General features: G+C 38.9%; 1 protein-coding gene across 1 annotated transcript in view; it reads left to right on the top strand.

Annotated features, from left to right (window-relative positions):
- Positions 1-19,770, top strand: part of LOC150080278 (cytoplasmic dynein 1 intermediate chain-like) — a 389,556-nt gene extending 369,786 nt beyond the window's left edge. The window contains 1 exon segment of the mRNA XM_090380674.1: positions 19,594-19,770. Coding sequence (XP_090236800.1) covers positions 19,594-19,734 — 141 coding nt within the window. The 3' untranslated portion in view covers positions 19,735-19,770.
- Positions 19,771-21,501: the final 1,731 nt, after the last annotated feature.

Genomic DNA, 21,501 nt, shown 5'->3' with positions numbered 1-21,501 from the left:
CTGGCGTCCCTGGAGTAACTGTGCAACAGGATCACAGACTATCTAAATCCAGTATTGGATCTTAGGCCTCACACTAGTATAGGCAGATCCAAAGATATCCTTCTGTACCTTACAATTTTGATGATTTTTGACTTGAGTACAGTAAACCCCCGCTATTCGCGGTATCTGTATTCGCGGTTTCGCGTATTCGCGATCGCTGATTTAATATAAAATGAAACCTAAAAACATGTGAATTTTAAAGCGCCGTGAATATTTTCCGCCATAAAAAAAAACATGGACGTGGCTAAAATTATCTTTCCCGGTGAAAACAGCGCTCAGTGGGTGGGGGGAGAGGGGTGACAAAATCGCAAGCGTGGATGTTTCTCGCTAATCCTTGTTCGTATGTGTTATGAGCTTGTCATGGAAGCTTTCGTCGTTTGCTTTTAATTTATATGCTTATAAATTGAATAAATTAATCAATTTATAAATTGATATGCTTACAAAAGTGATAAATCTATCGTTTTGCAGTGTAAAACAGACTTTTTCGAGTGTTTTAACGGAAGAAAGTGACTTTAATGTGGCCAAGTTCTTTCTAACCCGTACAAAAATATGCTACGAATAACAAGACAAATGCGAAAAGATCAAAGAAGGTGATGACATTAGCGAATAAAATTCAGTTATTAGACAAAATTTCTAATGGTGAAAGTGTCTCCTCAGTGGCAAAACATTATAAAATCAATGAGTCAACGGTACGATCTATCAAAAAATCTGAAAAAAAAATCCACCGTAGTGTCTGTGAAAACGCGCTAATTGCTTCAAAAATTTGCCCTGTAACTCGTGATGTTAAATTAGAAAAAATGGAAAAAGCTTTAAATCTGTGGATAGAAGACCGAACTCAAAATAAAATTCCGTTAAGTTCACTCATCTCATTCGTGAAAAGGCAAAACTCCTTTATCAACACTTTAGCGAAACTGGTGATAGCACTGGCGGGTTAAGTTTTTGCTAGCAAAGGCGCTGGTTTGAAAGATTTGTTTGAAATTTCTAATAAATATTACATTTAATATTAAATTGTTTCTTATTTTCCTTTCGATGCCATATGCTTACATTTCACTATGTACTGTCTATGTACATAGTCATATTATGAAGGTACATATAATACATACATAGACAAAATTTTAGACTAGTTTTTCTTATATATTTCATACTTTGGAACGGAACCCCTTTATTACTATGGGAGCCATAACTCAATATTCGCGTTTTCGGTATTCGCGACATTTCTCAGGAACGTAACCCCCGCGAATAGCGGGGGTTTACTGTATTTTCATGGCTTAAAACACAATCTCATATAATAATTAGGGAGCTATGAAGAAAATAGCTCTTCCAAGATGATGCTGGATATTCTTCTTCCATGGATAGTCAAAAGATCAGGAAGTTTCATTTTAAATGTCGTGTAACACAAAATAACTTGATAAGTTCTTCCATTTCTACAGGACTAAGATTTGATGCATTGTTGAAGAGATCTGTGGATGGACAGTAGAATGTAACCACCCACTCTTCTTTTGGAGAAATAGTAGTAGTAGTAGTAGTAGTAGTAGTAGTGGCACATGATGCAAGAAAGCAAGTGTAGGAGCTTATGCAGCATCAGCCAAAAAAAAAAAAAAAAAAAAAATCACACCATTCCCCTCCAAATGCCTGTCCAGTTCCTCCTTAAATTTATTTAACCTATCAACTTCTACGACAGATGGAACTTTGTTCCAGCAATTAACCACCCGCTGGCTAAAGGCAAATTTCCGCACATCTATTCTACATCTGTCCTTTCTTAATTTGAACTTATGTCCCCGTAGGTTGGTAATCTGAACAAGTGGAAGGATCCCATCAGAATTCAGCGTGCTCAACCCATTCAAGGCCTTATAGACCTCAATCAGATCACCGCGCAGGTGCCTAGTCTCCAGCCACTGCAATTTGCAGAACTTAAGCCTCTCTTGGTAAGAGAATCCCTTCATTGCCCTCACCAATCGTGTTGCTCTTCTCTGTACACGCTCAAGCAAATCTACATCCTTCCTAAAATGAGGCCTCCAGACCTGTACGCAGTACTCAAGGCGTGGCCTGACCATTGCCTTATACAGAGGGACAATCACCTCCTTTTCCCTGCTAGCAAAATTCCTATATATCATTGACAAAACCCCATGACCCGCCCTAGCAGCCTGTCTGCACTGCTCAGAAAACTTCATATCTGACTGCACAATTACTCCCAGGTCTTTTTCATTTTCTACCACCTTAAGTGTAGTACCACACAGTTGGTACGTTTCTCTGGGGTTATTTCTACCCATATGCAGTACTTTGCATTTGTCAAGGTTGAACTTCAGTTGCCACTTCTTAGCCCATCTGCCCAAATTATCTAGGTCCTGTTGCAGTAGCACACTGCCATTACTGTCATTAACAACCCTGCCAACCTTTGTGTTATCTGCAAACTTCGACATTAAGCCTGATATACCTTCATCAATATCATTGATAAATACACAAAACAACAGTGGACCCAACACCGAACCCTGTGGGACTCCACTAATAACATTAGTCCACGAAGAGCAGCACCCATTGATTACCACCCTCTGTCTTCTCCCACTTAACCATCCTTTTATCCATTGTAGCAACTTACCCTTAATACCATTCTGCTCCAATTTGTACAGTAGTCTTCCATGCGCAACAGTGTCAAAAGCTTTCCTGAAATCCAAGTATATGATATCAAAATTATTTTTTGCATCCAGTTCCTTTGTGACCACATCATAATAACCAATCAAATTTGTCAGACAAGACTTTCCCTTAACAAACCCATGCTGTGTTTGAGTTATCGCTGCAGTCTTGTCTAGATGATCCTGCAATGCATCTTTAACCAGCGACTCCATTATTTTACCCGGAACAGAAGTTAAACTAACTGGTCTGTAATTACTCGTGTCACCCTTCGATCCACCTTTGTGAATTGGGGACACATTTGCACATCTCCAGTCTGTGGGAACCTCCCCTGAGTCCAAGGATGCTCTCATAATTATGGCTAAGGGTTTGCTTAGTTGCTTTGCCGCCTCCTTTAAAATAACTGGATAGATCCCATCCACCCCAGGTGCCTTTCTTATGTTTAACTTCAACAATTTCTCCTCCACTTTGCTCTCAGTTATTACAAAATCATTAAGCACACTGCTACAATTTGATAACCTTCTTCCATTTTCAAATTGTAATAATTCCTCACGTGTGAATGTAGATGCAAAATACTCATTCAGTTTGTTTGCTATCTGAGCAGGATCATCAACAGTCGAACCATCAATGTCAAGTGGTCCAATCATATTCATCCCCTTCCTTTTAGAGTTTATATAAGTAAAGAAATCCTTGCTGTTTTTCTTAGCATCTTTTGCCAAAGATTTCTCGTAATCCGCCTTCGCCTGCCGAACCTCCTTTGTGACCTGATTACAGACTAGCTTATATCTGCCACAGGCTTCTGCGTCACCTGATAATTTATATGCATCCCATGCATTTTTCTTCTCTGTCACGAGTCTCATTAGTTCATTTGATAACCATTTAGGCCTAAACCTTGAACGATATTTCTTAATCGGTATATAAAGTCTAGTAGCTTCCACGATTAATTCTTTGAATGCTTCCCACTTAGAATTTACTGTTTGTAACATCGTCAGTTGATCCCACTGTACAGAATTTAAAAACTGTCTGAGACCACTCTACTCCCCTTTACGGAAGCAAAAACCCTTTCCTTTACCCCTGACGGTAGTTACCTCTTTGAGTAAATCTCACTTCAGCACACTGTGATCACTGCCACCTAGTGGTTCCTTTATCTGCAAATTCTTAATACACGAATGATCACTGCTGATAACCAGATCAAGAGTGTTACTTTCTCTGGTTGCCTCTCGAACATGCTGCTGCAGAAAACAATCATCCAGTAACTCCACAAAAGTCTGACTAGTGTGTGAGTGACCAACCCACAAGTTCCAGTCAATATCTGGGAAGTTAAAATCCCCCATTATAAGACATTCTGATTTACTGGCCCACTCTATTTCTCTGTACAATTGTTCATTGTACTCATTCAAGTCATTAGGCCTATAACACACTCCTACTCTTATTTTTCCTTTCGCAGTGCTTATCTCACACCAAACTGACTCAACAGAGCACTGTTCATCTATATTAACTGGGTGCACTTCCTTTGATTTTATGTTTTTCTTAATTAACAGCATAACACCCCCTCCCTTTCTGTCCTGTCTATCCTTTCTGTACACATTGTACTCCCCAAATTCCAGTTCTGCATTCCTTATATCTTTGTGACACCACGTCTCTGCTATCCCAACAATATCCGCCTTTGATGTCTTGACCAACACTTCAAATTCATCAAATTTATTTACTATACTTCTAGCATTGGTATACATGCAAGCATACATGCTCCTATGCCTATTCCCTGTTACCCTAACACATCCCATATACCCAACTATTCCATGATGACTGCCATCCGTCCCTGAAACCCCCAACACCCCTCGCTCCAGGTCGCTTCTTATTCTAATAGAAGTTGTGCAAGAATCACCTTCACCTCTGCCTGCGGTTACTGTTAAACTATTAAATAAATAAATAAATAAATAAATAAATAAATCTTTATTGTGAAGTAGATTTACAGCACAATATCCCATCACGGCGACGAGCGCCAGGGGTTCACATATAGATAACATAAGTACAAATTCAAATGGCTACAAAATATAGCGAACACATACAAAAGGCTACAAAATACAGATTACAAATGCAAAAAGAAATACAAATACATCATAAAAACAAGGAGTTGAACACAAATAAAGAAAAACAAATACAAGTTGGCAGTGATTCAGGTTTCAAGAGCTTTGATAAACTTGTGTCTGTCCTTCTTTTTACTTATTATGGTGTCGATGTCGGTGTCCACACGGTTGAGGGCAGCGAGCATCTGCTTGGGCAGAAATCTTTCGGTGAGTACAAGACTGTTGTGGTGAGCCACAAGTGCTGGTACCGACCTTAGGCTTGGCTGTGGAATCCTCCAAGAGCAAGCATTCCAAATATTTGGAGATGATATTTGGCCTGAGATGAGTTTGGCTGTGAAGACCAGCCTCTTTTCAACGATCAGGAACTTCAACCTCGGGATGTCGAGTGCTTGTGCCATCATGGTAGTTGTGGTAGCGGGAGGTAGCCGAAGCTTGTTATTCGCCCATTTCAGTAGCCAGTATTCAGCAGTGTACACCCGCTTAAGGTTTGTATGTGCAGCAGAGGCCCATATTTCTGCACCATAGAGAATGGCAGGGTAGACGGTGGAGGTGATGAACCTTTTAACAGTGGCAGGATGTCGGACGTGTAGCAGCTGCTGCTTTGAGATCCACCGTAGACGAGAAAATCTGGTACTGAGTTTGTCGATCTGGTGGACAAAGGACATCTTTTGGTCGAACAGAACGCCAAGGTCTGTGTGCGAGGGTACGTTTGGTATTCGTACCCCTGCGAGTGAAACGTTGAGTACTGTCGGCATGGATTTAAGGGAGAATATAACCTGAGCAGACTTCAGAGGGTTGATTTTTAGATTGAAGTTTGCCAGGTACAATTCTAGATCCTTAAGTTGGGAATTGATCCTGTTGCTAAGCTGGGCGGGGTCGTCGCCAGGGTTAATTGGAGTCAGCAGTTTGAAGTCATCGGCATAGCATAGGAGACCATTCGTTGAGGCAATAATGGGCACGATGATGGCTGTGAACAGGACACCAGACAGGACACCCCCCTGCGGTACTCCAGCAGTAATGTCGCAGGATAGGGTATGTTGCTGCCGATGGAGAATAAGTATTCTGTGACTGAGAAGTGATTCCAAAAAGCACAGCATATCACCTCGAATGTGAAAATTCTCCTTAAGTAGGAGGAGCAAGGCCGGAATCGACACGGCATCAAAGGCTGCGCTTATGTCGAGGTATGTGGTTGCTAGCTCAGCTCTTTGTTCGAATGCTGAGAGAATGCGTTCTGTGGTGGCTGCCAAGTTAGTGATTGATGATTTTCCTGCGATAGCATAATGGATTTCAGGTGGTTTCGTCTGGAGGATTTGTTGAGTGATTGTGGGTAGCAAAGCCTTTTCAAGAGTTTTTAACAGACAAGAGGCAACTGATATGGGTCTGAACTGGCTGACGTTTGAGGCAAATTGGTTTTTGGGGATGGGGTACACTCTGTATTTATTCCACTGGGGTGGAAAATAATGCTCAGCGAGGCATCTGTTGTAGATCGAGAGAAGAGGGCCTATGATGAATGTGCTTAAGCATTTGATCATAAATTGTGGAATTCCATCCTCCCCAACAGTGGCTGTTGTGGGAAGGGAATTGATGGCACGTATGAGCTCCTGTTCCGTGATCTGGATAGTCCCTAGGACATCTGAAGGGTTTTCATAGTCAGGCTGGACAACTGTAGATGGGACTGTGGTTGTATTTGAAAATCTGGCGATGTATTTGAGCCATTCTTGAGGATCAAACATGTGATTGAATCCACCATGTGGGGCAGCATAGAATGGCTTTCCTTTCCTCAAAGTGCGGTTAAGGTTCACTTGGATTGCGTCAGCTTTCTTTCGATTAAAGTGGGCCCTGGCACGGGAAAAGGCGATTCTGTCTTTACTGTCATTTGTATGCTTCCATTTCTTATGTAGGACTTGTTTCATTTTGAAGCTGTTGTTAAGATCAGCAGTCCACCACGATCTGGAACGGGGAGTTACTGTTACTCGTTTGGTGGCAGCATAGTCGGTGACGGATTTAATCCAGGCAGACAGGAGTGTCACTGCAAGGCTGAGGTCGCAGTCAATGAGGACATCCCAAGGAATGCAAGATGCTGCTTCTACACAGAGTTGAGGATTAAGGTATTTAGGTGCTGAAACGTATTTGACTATTTTGTTGTCAGGGATGTTGAAGTTTGGTACCTGCAATGACCATGTCAACACTATGGGCTGGTGATCAGACAGGAAGAATGCGATGGGATCATCCTCAGCTGTGCATGGTGTTGAAGCAAAAGCGAGATCCAGTAGGTTCAATCCCCTGGTGGGGTTCTCATTGACCCGTATCATGTTGATGGATTTGAAGAACTCGCAGAGCCTGATAAAGAGGTGATGTCGGTTTGGAGGCAGGTTAAAATCACCACAAACAAGGCGTTGTGCAGACGGACGAAGATGGTTTAAGAGCCAATTCCCCAAATCAGTCTTTGTATCCCCCCAAACTAGCAGTTTTCCGACCCACCTAACACTGCCTCAATAGCATCAGCAAATATTCTTGCACCCTTTCTATTTAAGTGTATCCCATCCCTGTAGAAGCAATCTCTCCTGTTAACAAGTACAGTCCAGGCTGAAAAAAATTCTACCCCTTGAGCCTTGCACAATCTTTCCAGGGCCGAATTGATCGACAAGGCTCTCATCATGTACTCCCTCCTATCGTGTCTGGACAGAATTGCAGACACTTTGAAATTCAACCCAAATTCACGGCTTTTTTTCAACAGTGACCTGTACTTGTTGAGTAATTCCGCCGGTCTCCTACTCTTAATATCATTAGTACCAACGTGTACAACTATATCACCTTTTGTGCCCTTGAAAGATGATATCCGCTCTACAACGTCATCAACCTTTGCCCCTGGCAGACATACCCTGGTCCTGTTCCACCTATCCTTTTTACAAAATATATTCCCCGTCTCCCTGACAATAGAGTCACCAACAATAACTAGTTCCTTTGGGACCAGCGCATTCTGCTTTGGAGATTGCCGCCGTGTTGCCCGATGCCCAGGAGTGAGCTCTGGCGTTGAGGTGGGCAGCTGAGAGCCTGATGGGCCCCTCAATTTAGATCTTTCGAGGGCATCCACCCTGTCCTTCAAACTCTCATATAGGCCCATAACAACGCTGAGTTGTCGCCTGATTTCCTTACACTCCTTACATCGCGCACACACAAAGACATCCCCCATGGCAATATCATGTTCCGTTCCAGAGAGTTCGGCAAACATTTCACAAGTTGCACATTTTTTTAGGCTGTGATGCGTTGGAGAATTGCCCCCCTCAGTTCTCCCCCGATTCACAGCACTCCTGCCACTTTGTGCTAAATAAATACAGTTTATTTAGCTTCCTTTTCTTTATTGCAAACTTACTTATTACAAATATAATTAGAACAAAAGTTTGGAAATAAATGTTTTTTTGACCTACTGTTGGCATAGTTTCACAATTCTTCTATTGCAACTATAATAGAAGAATACAACTTATGAATTTAGGCATCCTAAATTTACATCTTTCTCTTTGCAATACCAGTATTCTTGATTGTAGATTTGCTCATTACAAATACAATTAGAACACAAATTTGAAAATAATAATGTATTATGAAGATTTTTGAAAAGCTTCACAATTATCCTATTTAAATTTAGTGTGCCTGTAGAAGGCACACTAAATTTAGGCATTCTAAATTTACATCTTTCTTTCTCTTTACAATACCAGGAGAGAGAAAAAATTCCAGGAATAAACCCAGATGCACTATAGGCTCAGAATGCCTTAATGTATAGACGTGTTGCTTATCGCTCCATGCTTTTTGTATAAAATATATATTTAAACTCTACCCCAGTTAAAAATTCTTGGTTCCAGTTAAAGAATACTAATATCAAAATTAGTTTTTTCATCCAGTTCCTTTGGGACCACATCAGAGTATACAATCAAATTTGTCCTTGTCTAAATGATCCTGCATTACTTCTTTAACCAGTGACTCCACTATTTTTCTTGGAACAGAATTTAAGTTAATAGGGGGTCATGAAATAAGTAAAGACATGTGTTAGAGTAACTAAGAGTAAGAACAGGTGCATGTATACTTTCATGTACCCCAATGCTAGGAGTATAGTAAACAAATTTGATGAATTTGAAGTGCTGGTTAAGACATCCAAGGCGGATATTGTTGGGATATCAGAGACTTGGTTCCACTCAGATATAAGGGGTGCAGAATTGGAATTTGGGGCGTACAAATGTGTACAGAAAGGATACACAGGATAGGAAGGGAGGAGGGGTTATGCTGTTAGTTAAGAAACACATAAAATCTAAGGAAGTGCATCCAGTTGACATAGATGGACAGTGCAATGTTGAGTCAGTTTGGTGTGACATAAGCATTGGGAAAGCAAACATGAGGGTAGGAGTTTGCTATAGGCCTAATGACTCTGATGAGTACAGTGAACAATTATACAGAGAAATAAGAGTGAGCCAGTAAATCAGATTGTCTTATAATGGGGGATTTTAAATTCACAGATATAGATGGAAACTTGTGGGTTGGTCACTAGCACACTAGCAAGGCTTTTGTGGATTTATTAGATGATTGTTTTCTACAGCAGCGGCATGTTAGAGAGAGGCAACATGAGGGAGTAACACTCTTGATTTGATTATCAGCGGTGATTATTCAAGAATTTACAGATAAAGGAACCACTAGGTAACAGTGATCACAGTGTACTGATGTGGGATTTACTTAAAGATGTAACTACCATCAGGGGTAAAGGGAAGGGTTTTTGCTTTCATAAAGGCGACTACAGAGGTCTCAGAGATTTTTTAGGTTCTATACAGTGGGACCAACTGATGATGCTACCAACAGCAAATTCTAAATGGGAAGCATTCAAGGAAGTAATCTTGGAAGCTACTAGACTTTTTGTTCCAACTAAGAAATACTGCCCAAATGGATGTCAGATGAATTAATGAAACTCATGGCAGAGAAGAAAAATGTATGGGATGCACATAAATTGTCAGGTGACACAGAAGCCTATGGTAGATAGTCTGTAATCAAGTTACAAATTATGTTAGGCAAGCGAAGGCAGGTTATGAAAAATCTTTGGCAAAAGATGCAAAAAAAACAGAAAAGACTTCTTTACTTATATAAACTCTGGAAGGAAGGTGAGGAATCAGATTTGTCCACTTGATATCAATGGTTTGACTGCAGATGATCATTCTCAGATAGCTGCCGAACTAAATGAGTATTTTGCATCTACATTCACACATGAGGAGTTATTCAAGGAGGAGAGGGCCAGATGTTTATCCAACTCTAACAGAGAATTAAACGATTTTGTAATAACTGAGAGCAAAGTGCAGGAGAAATTGTTGAAGTTAAACATAAGAAGGGCACCTTGGGTGGAAGCAATCCATCCAGTTATATTAAAGTAGGTAGAAAAGGAAATAAGCAAACCCTTAGCCATAATTATGAGAGAATCCTTGGACTTTGGGAAAATCCTCATGGACTGGAGATGTGCAAATGTATCTCCAATTCACAAAGGGGGGATCAAAGGGTGACACGTGTAATTACAGACCTGTTAGTTTGACTTCTGTTCCAGGTAATGGAGTCACTGGTTAAAGAAGCATTGCAGGATCATTTAGACAAGACTGCAGCAATAATTCAGACACAGCATGGGTTTGTCAAGGGAAAGTCTTGTTTGACCAATTTGATTGGATACTATGATGTGTTCAAAAAGGAACTGGATGCAAAAAATAATTTCGATATCATGTACAGTAGATTCCGGTTATTTCGGCCACCGGTTAATCGGGGCAGCCATTTATTTGGGACAAATCTTAAAAAAACAGAACCCAATCGAGAAAATAGCCAGGGTTTACTTCACTTAATTGGGACAAAATGCCGTTTAATCGGGTCAGGAAACCGCAGCACTGGAGATTACCCTATGATTGTCTCTGACTGTACCACGTAGTTCGGTCGGATTTCTGGAGGTCACAACCGTAAAACAATAAAAACAATTAGTAGTCACCTGTTTATTGGGCTTTTCTGTTAGTGCAATCTATCATAAACGGATAGTAAACTCAATCTTATTGAATTTGCGATAATACCAACAGCTGGAATTCTGTGGGTTATTATGGTAAAATGTGTTTACACTTCCATGGAATCTTCAATCATATAAAAAAATTAATTTTCAGCTCTTTTCATTCCTATTTTTAAAGCTTTGTAGCTTGTTACCCCGTTCTCACTTGCGCATATTGTGTTACTTGCAATTTGTGTGCGCCATGTTTTTTGTTATTGATTGCTTATCTTTTTACTGTTTTAAATTTTAACCCCCACCTACAAATGTCAGTGAACAAAAATGTCAACTAGTTAGTATGTACATATTACAGTACGTATTAATTATTCCGATTATCACGTATATTCTTCCGAATTTCACATATCATTTAATGTTTTTAATTGGTAAGGTAATAAAGGATAAATATGTGCTTAATATATCTTTACTTTTTATAGCCTGTGGATAAAATTCCTCCTATTTTCAATAATTAGAATCGCTGTTTAATAGAATTAAAATTCAATTCACAAATGTGATCACAATGACCGGCGCTTACTACGCATCGTATAGTGAATGGTACTTTACTATGGTGAGTTCATCGTAACGTGATTTGATTGTACAGTGAACTAATTGTAAAGTGGGGGGGTACGTTGTATTTTTAACAATTTACGTGAAACTTCGGATAATTGGGGTAGCTGCTTAATCGGGCCAAAATGCACTAGTCCTGATGTGTCCAAAATAACCGGAATCGACTGTACTTGGATTTCAGGAAAGCTTTTGATCTGATTATCAGCTACGATACACATGCAAGACTAATGTACAGATTGGAGCAGTATGGCATTGGAATTTATTTGGATTTTATTGGCACATTAGCATCTAACGCTATAATGCGCGTAGCATGGCATTAAGGACAAGTTGCTACAATGGATAAAAGGATGGTTGAGTGGGAGAAGATATAGAGTGGTGGTCAATGGGTACTGCTGTTATTTGGTTTTTAGGAGCATTAGCAACTAAGGCCATATTGCTCCAGGAAAATGCAGTGGTCATTCGCTGTCCTTTCCGCATCCTCCATGTTTGGTGGTCACGGGCTCGAACCCGGGTCTAATCAAGAAGCGTGTGCTATGCACTGCTGCTCCTGCCCACCTGGCTACAGAGGCACCATGGGTACTGCTCTACATGGATTAATAACATTAATCCACAGAGAGCAGGGTGTTGGGCCCATTGTTGAGAGTGAGCGTGTGCTTTATTGTAAAAGTAATATCAACAACTCAACCAAACACATTACTAAAGAAAATACACGTATCATCCTTCCCTATCACAGTGAACTCACAGGAGAGTTCCGTCGGGTATTTACAGGCACAGATATCACTCTCATATTTTCAGCATACAAACTCGGATCTTTATTTAATACATATAAAGATACACACAAGTACCCAACAAGCGATATGAACAACATAATATATCTGATCAGATGCCAGCAAAACTGTAATGCTTGCTATATTGGAAGCACTACAACAAAGTTCGGTTCCACAAAAACCTCTAATACACGTGCATACTATCACTATAACAGTTTTAGAACAGCACAATCTAGCACCGAGCTCACAATACATGCCCATACCCCCCCCCCCCCCACAGATGATTCCGCCATTACTATAGTTAAACTGAAAACCAGCTACAAAATTCTCCAATATGAGGCTCTCATTATTGAATGGTTCCGTCACCACTCTAAACTTAACATCATAACTGCAAAGCTCCCCTTCAATCTTTCCCCGGTCTGGAATCTCTCACATTTGAGATTCCCACGTGTTCCAAAGAGCATCAGGGGAGTATAGATATTTCTTTTAAATACAGCACACACTCACTCTCTACTCAACTTTGCCAACTGAAGATGTTTTAACTAAACAAAAGTCCATCGTTATGACTATTAGCTTATCAGTTTTATGTTACTCAGAGTTTTTAATTATTTATCCCTCATGACAACCAGGGACGGTGTTGTGCACTTCTGCCTCCTTGCGCTTATTTTAAATCCCGTCAAATTAATTTATTTTTTATCTCGCTTTTTAATTTAAATTATTTAACCAAAAATTTAGCCATCAATTCACCCTAATAACTATTGCAGATTGTATAAGGTGAGCACCGTACATTAAGCATTTGCTATTTGGAATTTAGTCTAACAATCAACGTATTTTAAGAACTCTATAATTTCTCATACTATCCCCTGGAAAGATTGTGCAAGGCTCAAGGGGTAGAATTTTTTTCAGCCTGGTCTGCACTTGTTAACAGGAGAGACTGCTTCTACAGGGATGGGATACACTTAAATAGAAAGGGTGCAAGAATATTTGCTGATACTTCGAGGCAGTGTTAGGTGGGTTGGAAAACTGCTAGATTGGGGGGATACAAGGACTAATAGATTAACAGTAGCCACTGGCAGAGGTGAAAGTGATTCTTGCACTGCTTGAATTAGCAGCAGTGCGAAAAACAAGATGCAGGATATTTCACAGACTGCTGGGAGTCATTGCGGTACAAGTAAACACAAGGGTTGTGTTAGGGTAGCTAAGAATAGGAACAGGTACATGTATACTTGCGTGTCACCAATGCTAGGAGTTTGGTAGATGAATTTGAGGTATTGCTCAAAACATCAAAAGCAGATATTGTTGGGATATCAGAGATGTGGTGTCATACAGATATAAGGAATGCAGAACTGGAATTTGGGGAGTACGATGTGTACAGAAAGGATAGACAGGATAGGAAGGGAGGAGGGGTTATGCTATTAGTTAAGAAATACATAAAATCCAAGGAAGTGAAGCCAGTCGACATCGCTGGACAGTGCAGTGTCGAGTCAGTTTGGTGTGACATAAGCATTGGGATCAAAATTGAGATTAGGAGTATGCTATAGGCCTAATGACTCTGATGAGTATAATAAGAAACTGTACAGGGAAATAGAGTGCGCTAGTAAATCAGAGAGTCTTATAATGGGGGATTTTAATTTCCCAGATATTGACTGGAATTCGTGGGTTGGTCACTCACACACTAGCAAGGCATTTGTGGATTTATTGGATGATTGTTTTCTACATCAGCATGTTCGGAGGCGACTAGAGGGAGTAATACTCTTGATCTGATTATCAGAAGTGATTCTTCATGCATTAAGAATCTGCATATAAAGGAACCACTAGGTGGCAGTGATTACAGTGTGCTGAAGTGGGATTTACTCAAAGATGTAACTACCATCAGGGTAAAGGCGACTACGATGGTCTGAGACAGTATTTAAATTCTATACAGTGGGAACAACTGAAGATGTTACCAACAGCAAATTCAAAATGAGAAGCATTCAAAGAACTTATCTTAGAAGCTACTAAGCTTTACATACCAACTAAGAAATATTGTTCAAGGTTTAGGCCTAAATGGATGACAGATGAACTAATGAGACATATGGCAGAGAACAGAAATGCATGGGATACATATAAATTAACATTTGACACAGAAGCCTATGATAGATATAAGCTGGTAGTAGTAGTAGTGGAATGTGATGCAAGAAAGCAAGTGTATGAGCTTAGGCAGCATCAGCCAAAAAAAAAAAAATCACACCATTCTCTCCAAATGCCTGTCCAGTTCCTCCTTAAATTTATTCAACCTATCAACTTCCACAACGACAGATGGAAGTTTGTTCCAGCAATTAACCACTCGCTGGCTAAAGGCAAATTTCTGCACAACTATTCTACATCTTTCCTTTCTTAATTTGAATTTATGCCCCCTTAGGTTCGTAATCTGAACAAGTGGAAGGATCCCATCAGAATTCAGCATGCTCAACCCATTCAAGGCCTTATACACCTCAATCAGATCACTGCGCAGGTGCCTAGTCTCCACTCACTGCAATTTGCAGAACTTAAGCCTCTCTTGGTAAGAGGATCCCTTCATTTCCCTCACCAATCTTGTTTCCCTTCTCTGCACACACGCAAGTAAATCTACATCCTTCCTAAAATGAGGCCTCCAGACCTGTACTCAGTACTCAAGGTGTGGCCTGACCATTGCCTTATACAGAGGGACAATCACCTCCTTTTCCCTGCTAGCAAAATTCCTATATATCATTGACAAAACCCCATGACCTACCCTGGCAGCCTGTCTGCATTGCTCAGAAAACTTCTTATCTGACTGCACAATTACTCCCAGGTCTTTTTCATTTTCTAACACCTTAAGTGTAGTACCACACAGTTGGTACATTTCTCTGGGGTTACTTCTACCCATATGCAGTACTTTGCATTTGTCAAGGTTAAACTTCAGTTGCCACTTCTAAGCCCATCTGCCCAAATATTTAACTTGGTCTGTAACCAAGTTACAAAGGAGGTTAGGCAGGCGAAGGCAGATTACGAGAAATATTTGGCAAAGGATGCAAAGAAAAACAGCAAAGAGTTCTTTACTTATGTAAACTCTAGAAGGAAGAGGATGAATCAGATTGGTCCACTTGATATCGATGGTTCAACTGTTGATGATCCTGCTCAGGTAGCTAACAAACTAAATGAATATTTTTCATCGACATTCACTGTCAGAGGTGTATTGAACTCTGGCAGTAAGCTAGATAATCTTGTAATAACTGAGAGTAAAGTGGAGGAGAAATTGTTGAAGATAAACACAAGGAAGGCACCTGGGGTGGATGGGATCTATCCAGTTATATTAAAATATTAAAGGAGGCAGCAAAGGAAGTAAGCAACCCCTTAGCCATAATTATGAGAGCTTCCTTGGACTCAGGGGAGGTACCCATAGACTGGAGATGTGCAAATGTGACCACAATTCACAAAGGAGGATCAAAGGCTGACACAAGTAATTATAGACCTGTGAGTTTAACTTCTGTTCCAGGAAAATTAATGGTGACACTGGTTAAAGAAGCACTGCAAGATCATCTAGACAAGACTTCAGTTATAGCTCGGGCACAGCATGGTTTTGTTAAGGGAAAGCCTTGCCTGACCAATTTTATTGGATACTATGATGCAGTCACAAAAGAACTGGATGCAGGGAATAACTTTGATATTATATATTTGGATCTTAGAAAGGCTTTTGATACTGTTGCACATGGAAGACTGCTGCACAAATTGGAGCAGTGTGGCATTGGAGGCAAATTGCTGCTATGGATAAAGGGATGGTTGAGGGGGAGAAGACAGAGTGGTAATCAATGGACACTACTGACGCTAGGCTGCTGCAACAGGATCTGGAAAGGTTGAGCAGATGGGCTAAGAGGTGGCAAGTGAAGTTTAACATTGACAAATGTAAAATACTACATATAGGAAACAGCAACCCCAGAGCAACATATCAACTCTGTGGTACTACACAGACAGTGGTAGAGAATGAAAAGACCTGGGGGTAATTGTGCAGGCAGATATGAAGTTTTCTGAGCAGTGCAGATGGGCTGCAAGAGTAGCTCATGGTGTCTTGTCAATGATATAGAGGAATTTTTCTAGCAGGGATAAGGAGGTGATTATTCCCTTATATAAGGCAATGGTCAGGCCACACCTTGAGTACTGTATACAGGTCTGGAGGCCTCATTTCAAGAAGGATGTAGAGATGCTGGAAGAGTACAGAGAAGGGCAACAAGATTAATGAATGGAACAAAGGGTTGCTCTTCGAAGAAAGGTTTAAATTTTGCAAATTACGGTGTCTGGACACTAGGTACTGGCGAGGTGATCTGATAGAGGTGTATAAAGCCTTGAATGGTTTGAGCATGCTCAATGCCGAAGAGATTCTTCGTCTTGCTCAGAATAATCACCTGAGTGGGCATAAATTCAGATCGAGTAAAGACAGATGTAGGATAGATGTGCAAAAATTTGCCTTTAGCCAGCAGGTCGTTGGTTGGTGGAACAGACTTCCATCCCTTGTTGTGGAAGTTGATAGCCTAAATAAATTTAAGGCTCAACTGGACAGGTATTTCGAATGAACGGAGGGGTGAAATGGAAGTGGGTTTTTTTTTTTTTTTTTTTGATGATGCTGCATAAGCTTGCACTCTTTATGCCTCTATTAATGCTAATGCTACTCCTAGGATTGATGTACATGCACCTGTTTCTACTCTTAGTTACCCTAACACAGCCCATGTATTTACTTGTTCCACTATGACTCCCAGCAGTCCTGGAAATCCCCATGCCTTGCTTTCCAGGCTGCTGCCCAGTTGCATTTCAATAGAAGTAGTGCAAGAATCACTTTTACCTCTGCCAGTGGCTACTGTTAATCTATTAGTCTGTGTATCCCCCCCCCAAGCTAGCAGTTTTCCGACTTATCTAACTCTGCCTCGATAGCATCAGCAAATATTCTTGCACCCTTTCTATTTAAGTGTATCCCATCTCTGTAGAAGCAATCTCTCCTGTTAACCAGCAAAGACCAGGCTGAGAAAAATTCTACCCCTTGAGCCTTGCACAATCTCTCCAGGGCCGAATTGATCGACAAAACTCTCATCATATTCTCCTTCCTATCGTGTCTGGGCAGAATTGCAGACACTTTCAAATTCAACCCTAACTCATGGCTTTTTTTCAGCATTGACTTGTACTTGTTAAGTAATTCTGCCGGTCTCCTACTCTTAATATCGTTAGTGCCAGCATGTATAAAATCACCCTTTGTGCCCTTAAAAGATGATATCTGCTCTACAACGTCATCAACCTTGGCCCCTGGCAGACATACCCTGGTCCTGTTCCATCTATCCTTTTTGCAGAATATGTTCACCAAGATTCTGTTGATACTTGAGGAAAAAAACTCATAAACCCGGGAACTGCCTGTATATCTTTTTGTAAAAGTGCTTCAGTTTAACAAACATCATGAAAATATCAGTTCAGCACAATAAAAATTCATAGACAATGAAAAATTACGATTATAGTGATATTTTTTTTTTTAAAAATTCATAAACAATATGATGTAAGCATTTTGGTCTTAAGCTTCCAGCTGCAATGATTTACTAATTGTGGAATGGATTAATATTGTAAAGCAGGGGTGCACTGTATTGTGTAGCGATTAGCGTGGGTTGAAATGCGGTATTTATGAATGTTTAACATTCCTTTTTTGAAAAGAGGTTAATATTCATATTTTCGATTCTGTTGATTCATGAGTAAAAAAAAAACTCATAAACCCGGGAACTCGTAAATTGGGAATCTTTTTGTAAAAATGCTTCAGTTTAACAAACATCATGAAAATATCAATTCAGCACAATAAAAATTGATGAGTTTAAAAAAATATGATTATAGTGATATTTTTAAAATGAAAATCCTTAAACAATACAATGTAAGCATTTTGGTCTTAAGCTTCCAGCTGCAATGATTTACTAACTGTGCAATTCATTGTCTGTTTTGAGATTAGTGGCTTTTGATCTGTTTTAGTTGAATAGTTCTGGAAGTGGCTCACTTACATTTTATGGCTTTAATAATTTTAAAATGCAAATTTCATGTTCATAATGTTTTTCTTTCCCCCTTCCCCAGACAGAACTTATAAGAGTTTTCCCTTGAAAATAAGCAGAAGAAATATAAAATTGAATTTAAAAGTACAAGGAAAATGGATATCACAAATCAGGCATTATTTAATAATCAATTTTTTTATGAAAGGGGGCATAAATGCTAAAGAAATCCATGCAAGAATGACTGACAAAGTTCAAAGGAGGATGGAGCCAACTGAGAATAATCCAAGGCCATCTGAAGTAATCAATTCTGAAAAATTCCTGTTGTTCAAAAAAAAAAAAAATTATAAAACGGAAGAATGAAGAACTAGCCGAACTTGAAAAAGTACTTAACATTTCCCATGGAAGTTTTAGCACAATAATACTATCCCATATGGGAATGTCCAAAGTTTTGTGCAAAATGGGTTCCCAGAAACATTTTCATTAATGACAGAGATCAAAAGAGAATTTAACGACTTTTTTCCTATTTGGTGATGACACTTGGCTATATTTTTATATGATTGTGAATCCAAATTGGAAAGCAGGCAATAGAAACACAAGGGATATGCAATACTGAAAAAGTTTCGAACCCAATCATCAGCTGGAAAACTGTTGCCTTCATTTTCTGAGACACGAAATGAGTGTTGTTATTTGATAACCTTGCACCTAAAGCTACTGTAACAGCGGAATATTATGCTAGCCTTATGGCAGAGTTAATAGCTGCAATTCAAGGAAAAATATAAGGAAAGGTGGGTCATTGGATTTCGCTTCTACATGATACTGCACCAATGCACAGGCTAAAATTCATGAATGTAGATTTGATCAATTAGACCAACTAGTGAAGATTCCAAATCTCTTGTGCCAAGTGACTATTACTTATTCAGAAACTGCATCTCATCTTTGTAGAAGCCTTTTTGATGCCCAAGTTTGAGGTTTTTCCTTTTTTTTTTTTTTTTTTTAATGATTAAACTCTTTGCAGATTAAATACGTGTCTTGAACTTTGGAGTGAATACATTAAAAAAAACAAAACAAACAAACTTTGCAACTGTCTTTTATAGTCTCAGCACTTCATGAGCATATTCATAATTGTTATTCAATTTTTTTTTTTTTTTTTACTGCATAGGGGTGAACAAACCACATCTGATCACCCACATGAATTTGTTATACTGACATTTCACTGTGATTACCATAAAATTCTTCCAATTTTGGCCTGCAGCAGACTTACAGAATCATTGTACTCATTTCTGAGTATAAACAAACAGTACTTTATTTTTTATTCTTTGTGTAAGCAGCCTCTGTTTTGAGATTTTATAATTGGCCTCACATATGATAAATTATAATGGACTACTTAATGTGTTTATTTAAGTATTAATATATAAAACAAAGCTCATTAATTCTCTTATATTTTTTGTTTTTAGCAATTGGCTATTCCAAAAAATGATGAATGGTCTCGGTTTGTGCACACTATTCAAGAACTAGAAAACAACCAGGCAGATCAAGAACTGGATGCATTTAGCTCACTTTCAAGCACTCCATCTTTTGTCTCTCCTTTACGCTAACACATTTTATAAATACAGTTTATAGCTATTATACATGTGTTAGCATGTATAATAGCTATAAACTGTATTTATTCTTATGGCTTCACTATATATTCTCTGGAACATTTTATTTTTAGAAAATATCTTGAAGGACCCTAAAGCAGCTGTAATTCTAAAAAAAATATGTTAACCTTTTCTTATTGTTATTATTCTGTGAACTAGTAGAATAATGGAAGCATATTGATCAGTACTCATTGATGTATATTGTGGTAATATTATTGTTAATACCATGGTTGTATTTCTTGTACATAATTTATAGGGTTAAGAAGGGGCAGATTCCTATATGATAAGACAGTATTTTTAAGGTTTGAATTCTGAACATTAGAGCACAAAAAAAAAAAAAAAAACACTAACATGTGCATACACTTGAATGTTGTTAGAAAACTTTGGATATGAACAGGAGAGAAAACCATAGTTAAGTTACTTTGCAGCTAGTTGTGGTAAATTTTTTGGTCAATTTTCTTTGAGTACTTTTATTTATGTTTAAGAAAATAAACAAATACCGTGCCACATTTAAAGTATTCAATTTTTATTATATATATATAATATTAGTAAAATAATAAGAGGAGTATACCTCAATATAGTGCGTAGAACCCTTCCGTATGATAACCTCCAGAAATTAAAACGGAAAAAACGAAAAAATCGGCAAACTTACCGGTACATTAGAGTAAAAAATAAATAATTAAATAATCAATTTAACACAATACAAATCAATTTAAAACAATTAAAAATCAAATTAACGCAATTAAAAGAATCAAACGAAAATATTCAAAACGATTTTCCTTCCTGAAGTTGACAACGCTTTTCGACCGTATGTCGTGATCACAGGAATGAAAATTACCGAATCGGGTTAAACCTGTTACTTAAATAGAGATTATTTGTCTTCGCGCATGCGCGTAAAGGTCCACGAATCGGAGATCAAATATGGCCACCGAACATTAACAGAATTCTCGTGTAATTTAATTTCAACGGTTTCTGCAATTAATAGTCGCGTATAATTACGTTGAACGTTAAGTATTTTGGCTTCGTTAAATAAAAAAGAATGTTTTTCGTTAATGGCATGAAAGGCTAATTCTGACGCTGCTGAACGAGAAGCACGAACTGAGGCTTCATGTTGATTTACACGAATATTAAGAGAAAATCGGGTCGAACCCTGATAAGACGAGTCGCAATCACCGCAAGAAATGTTGTATACCAGATCATTAATTTGTGTTGCGAACGCTGAAAGAACCGAGCGATTGTTCAATATAGTGTGTAACTTCCGTATTGGCCTAGCTACAATTTTAAATTCGGTATCTTTAAAGAATCTGTTAAGCTGTTTGTGCCACTGTTCAACATATGGGACAGAAATAAAGTATTTTTTGATGTTACTATTGTTGATTGGTGTAGTATTTTGTATCCTATCCTTAGCTTGTACCCTAATTCGGTTTATTGTGGTAATGGAATAACCCCTGTTTAAGAATCTGCTAGTTAATATTTGTATTTCTGAGTCCAAAGCAGATTCCGTCGTTGAATATTTATAGGCATTAAGAAATTGATTAAAGATAATCGATCTTTTGTAGGTGAACGGGTGATAGCTATTATAATGTAGAAGCATACCGGTGTTTGTAGGTTTTCGATAGATGCTAAATTGTATTCTATTCGAGTCCCGGGTAAATACTACACCAATCAACAATAGTAACATCAAAAAATACTTTATTTCTGTCCCATATGTTGAACAGTGGCACA

Source organism: Mastigoproctus giganteus, chromosome 9 (genome assembly GCF_048544385.1).
Source record: "Mastigoproctus giganteus isolate SK-2022 chromosome 9, ASM4854438v1, whole genome shotgun sequence".
Taxonomy (NCBI): domain Eukaryota; kingdom Metazoa; phylum Arthropoda; class Arachnida; order Uropygi; family Thelyphonidae; genus Mastigoproctus; species Mastigoproctus giganteus.
The sequence above is the reverse complement of the archived record's forward strand: the minus strand, read 5'-3'. Positions and strand labels throughout refer to the sequence as shown.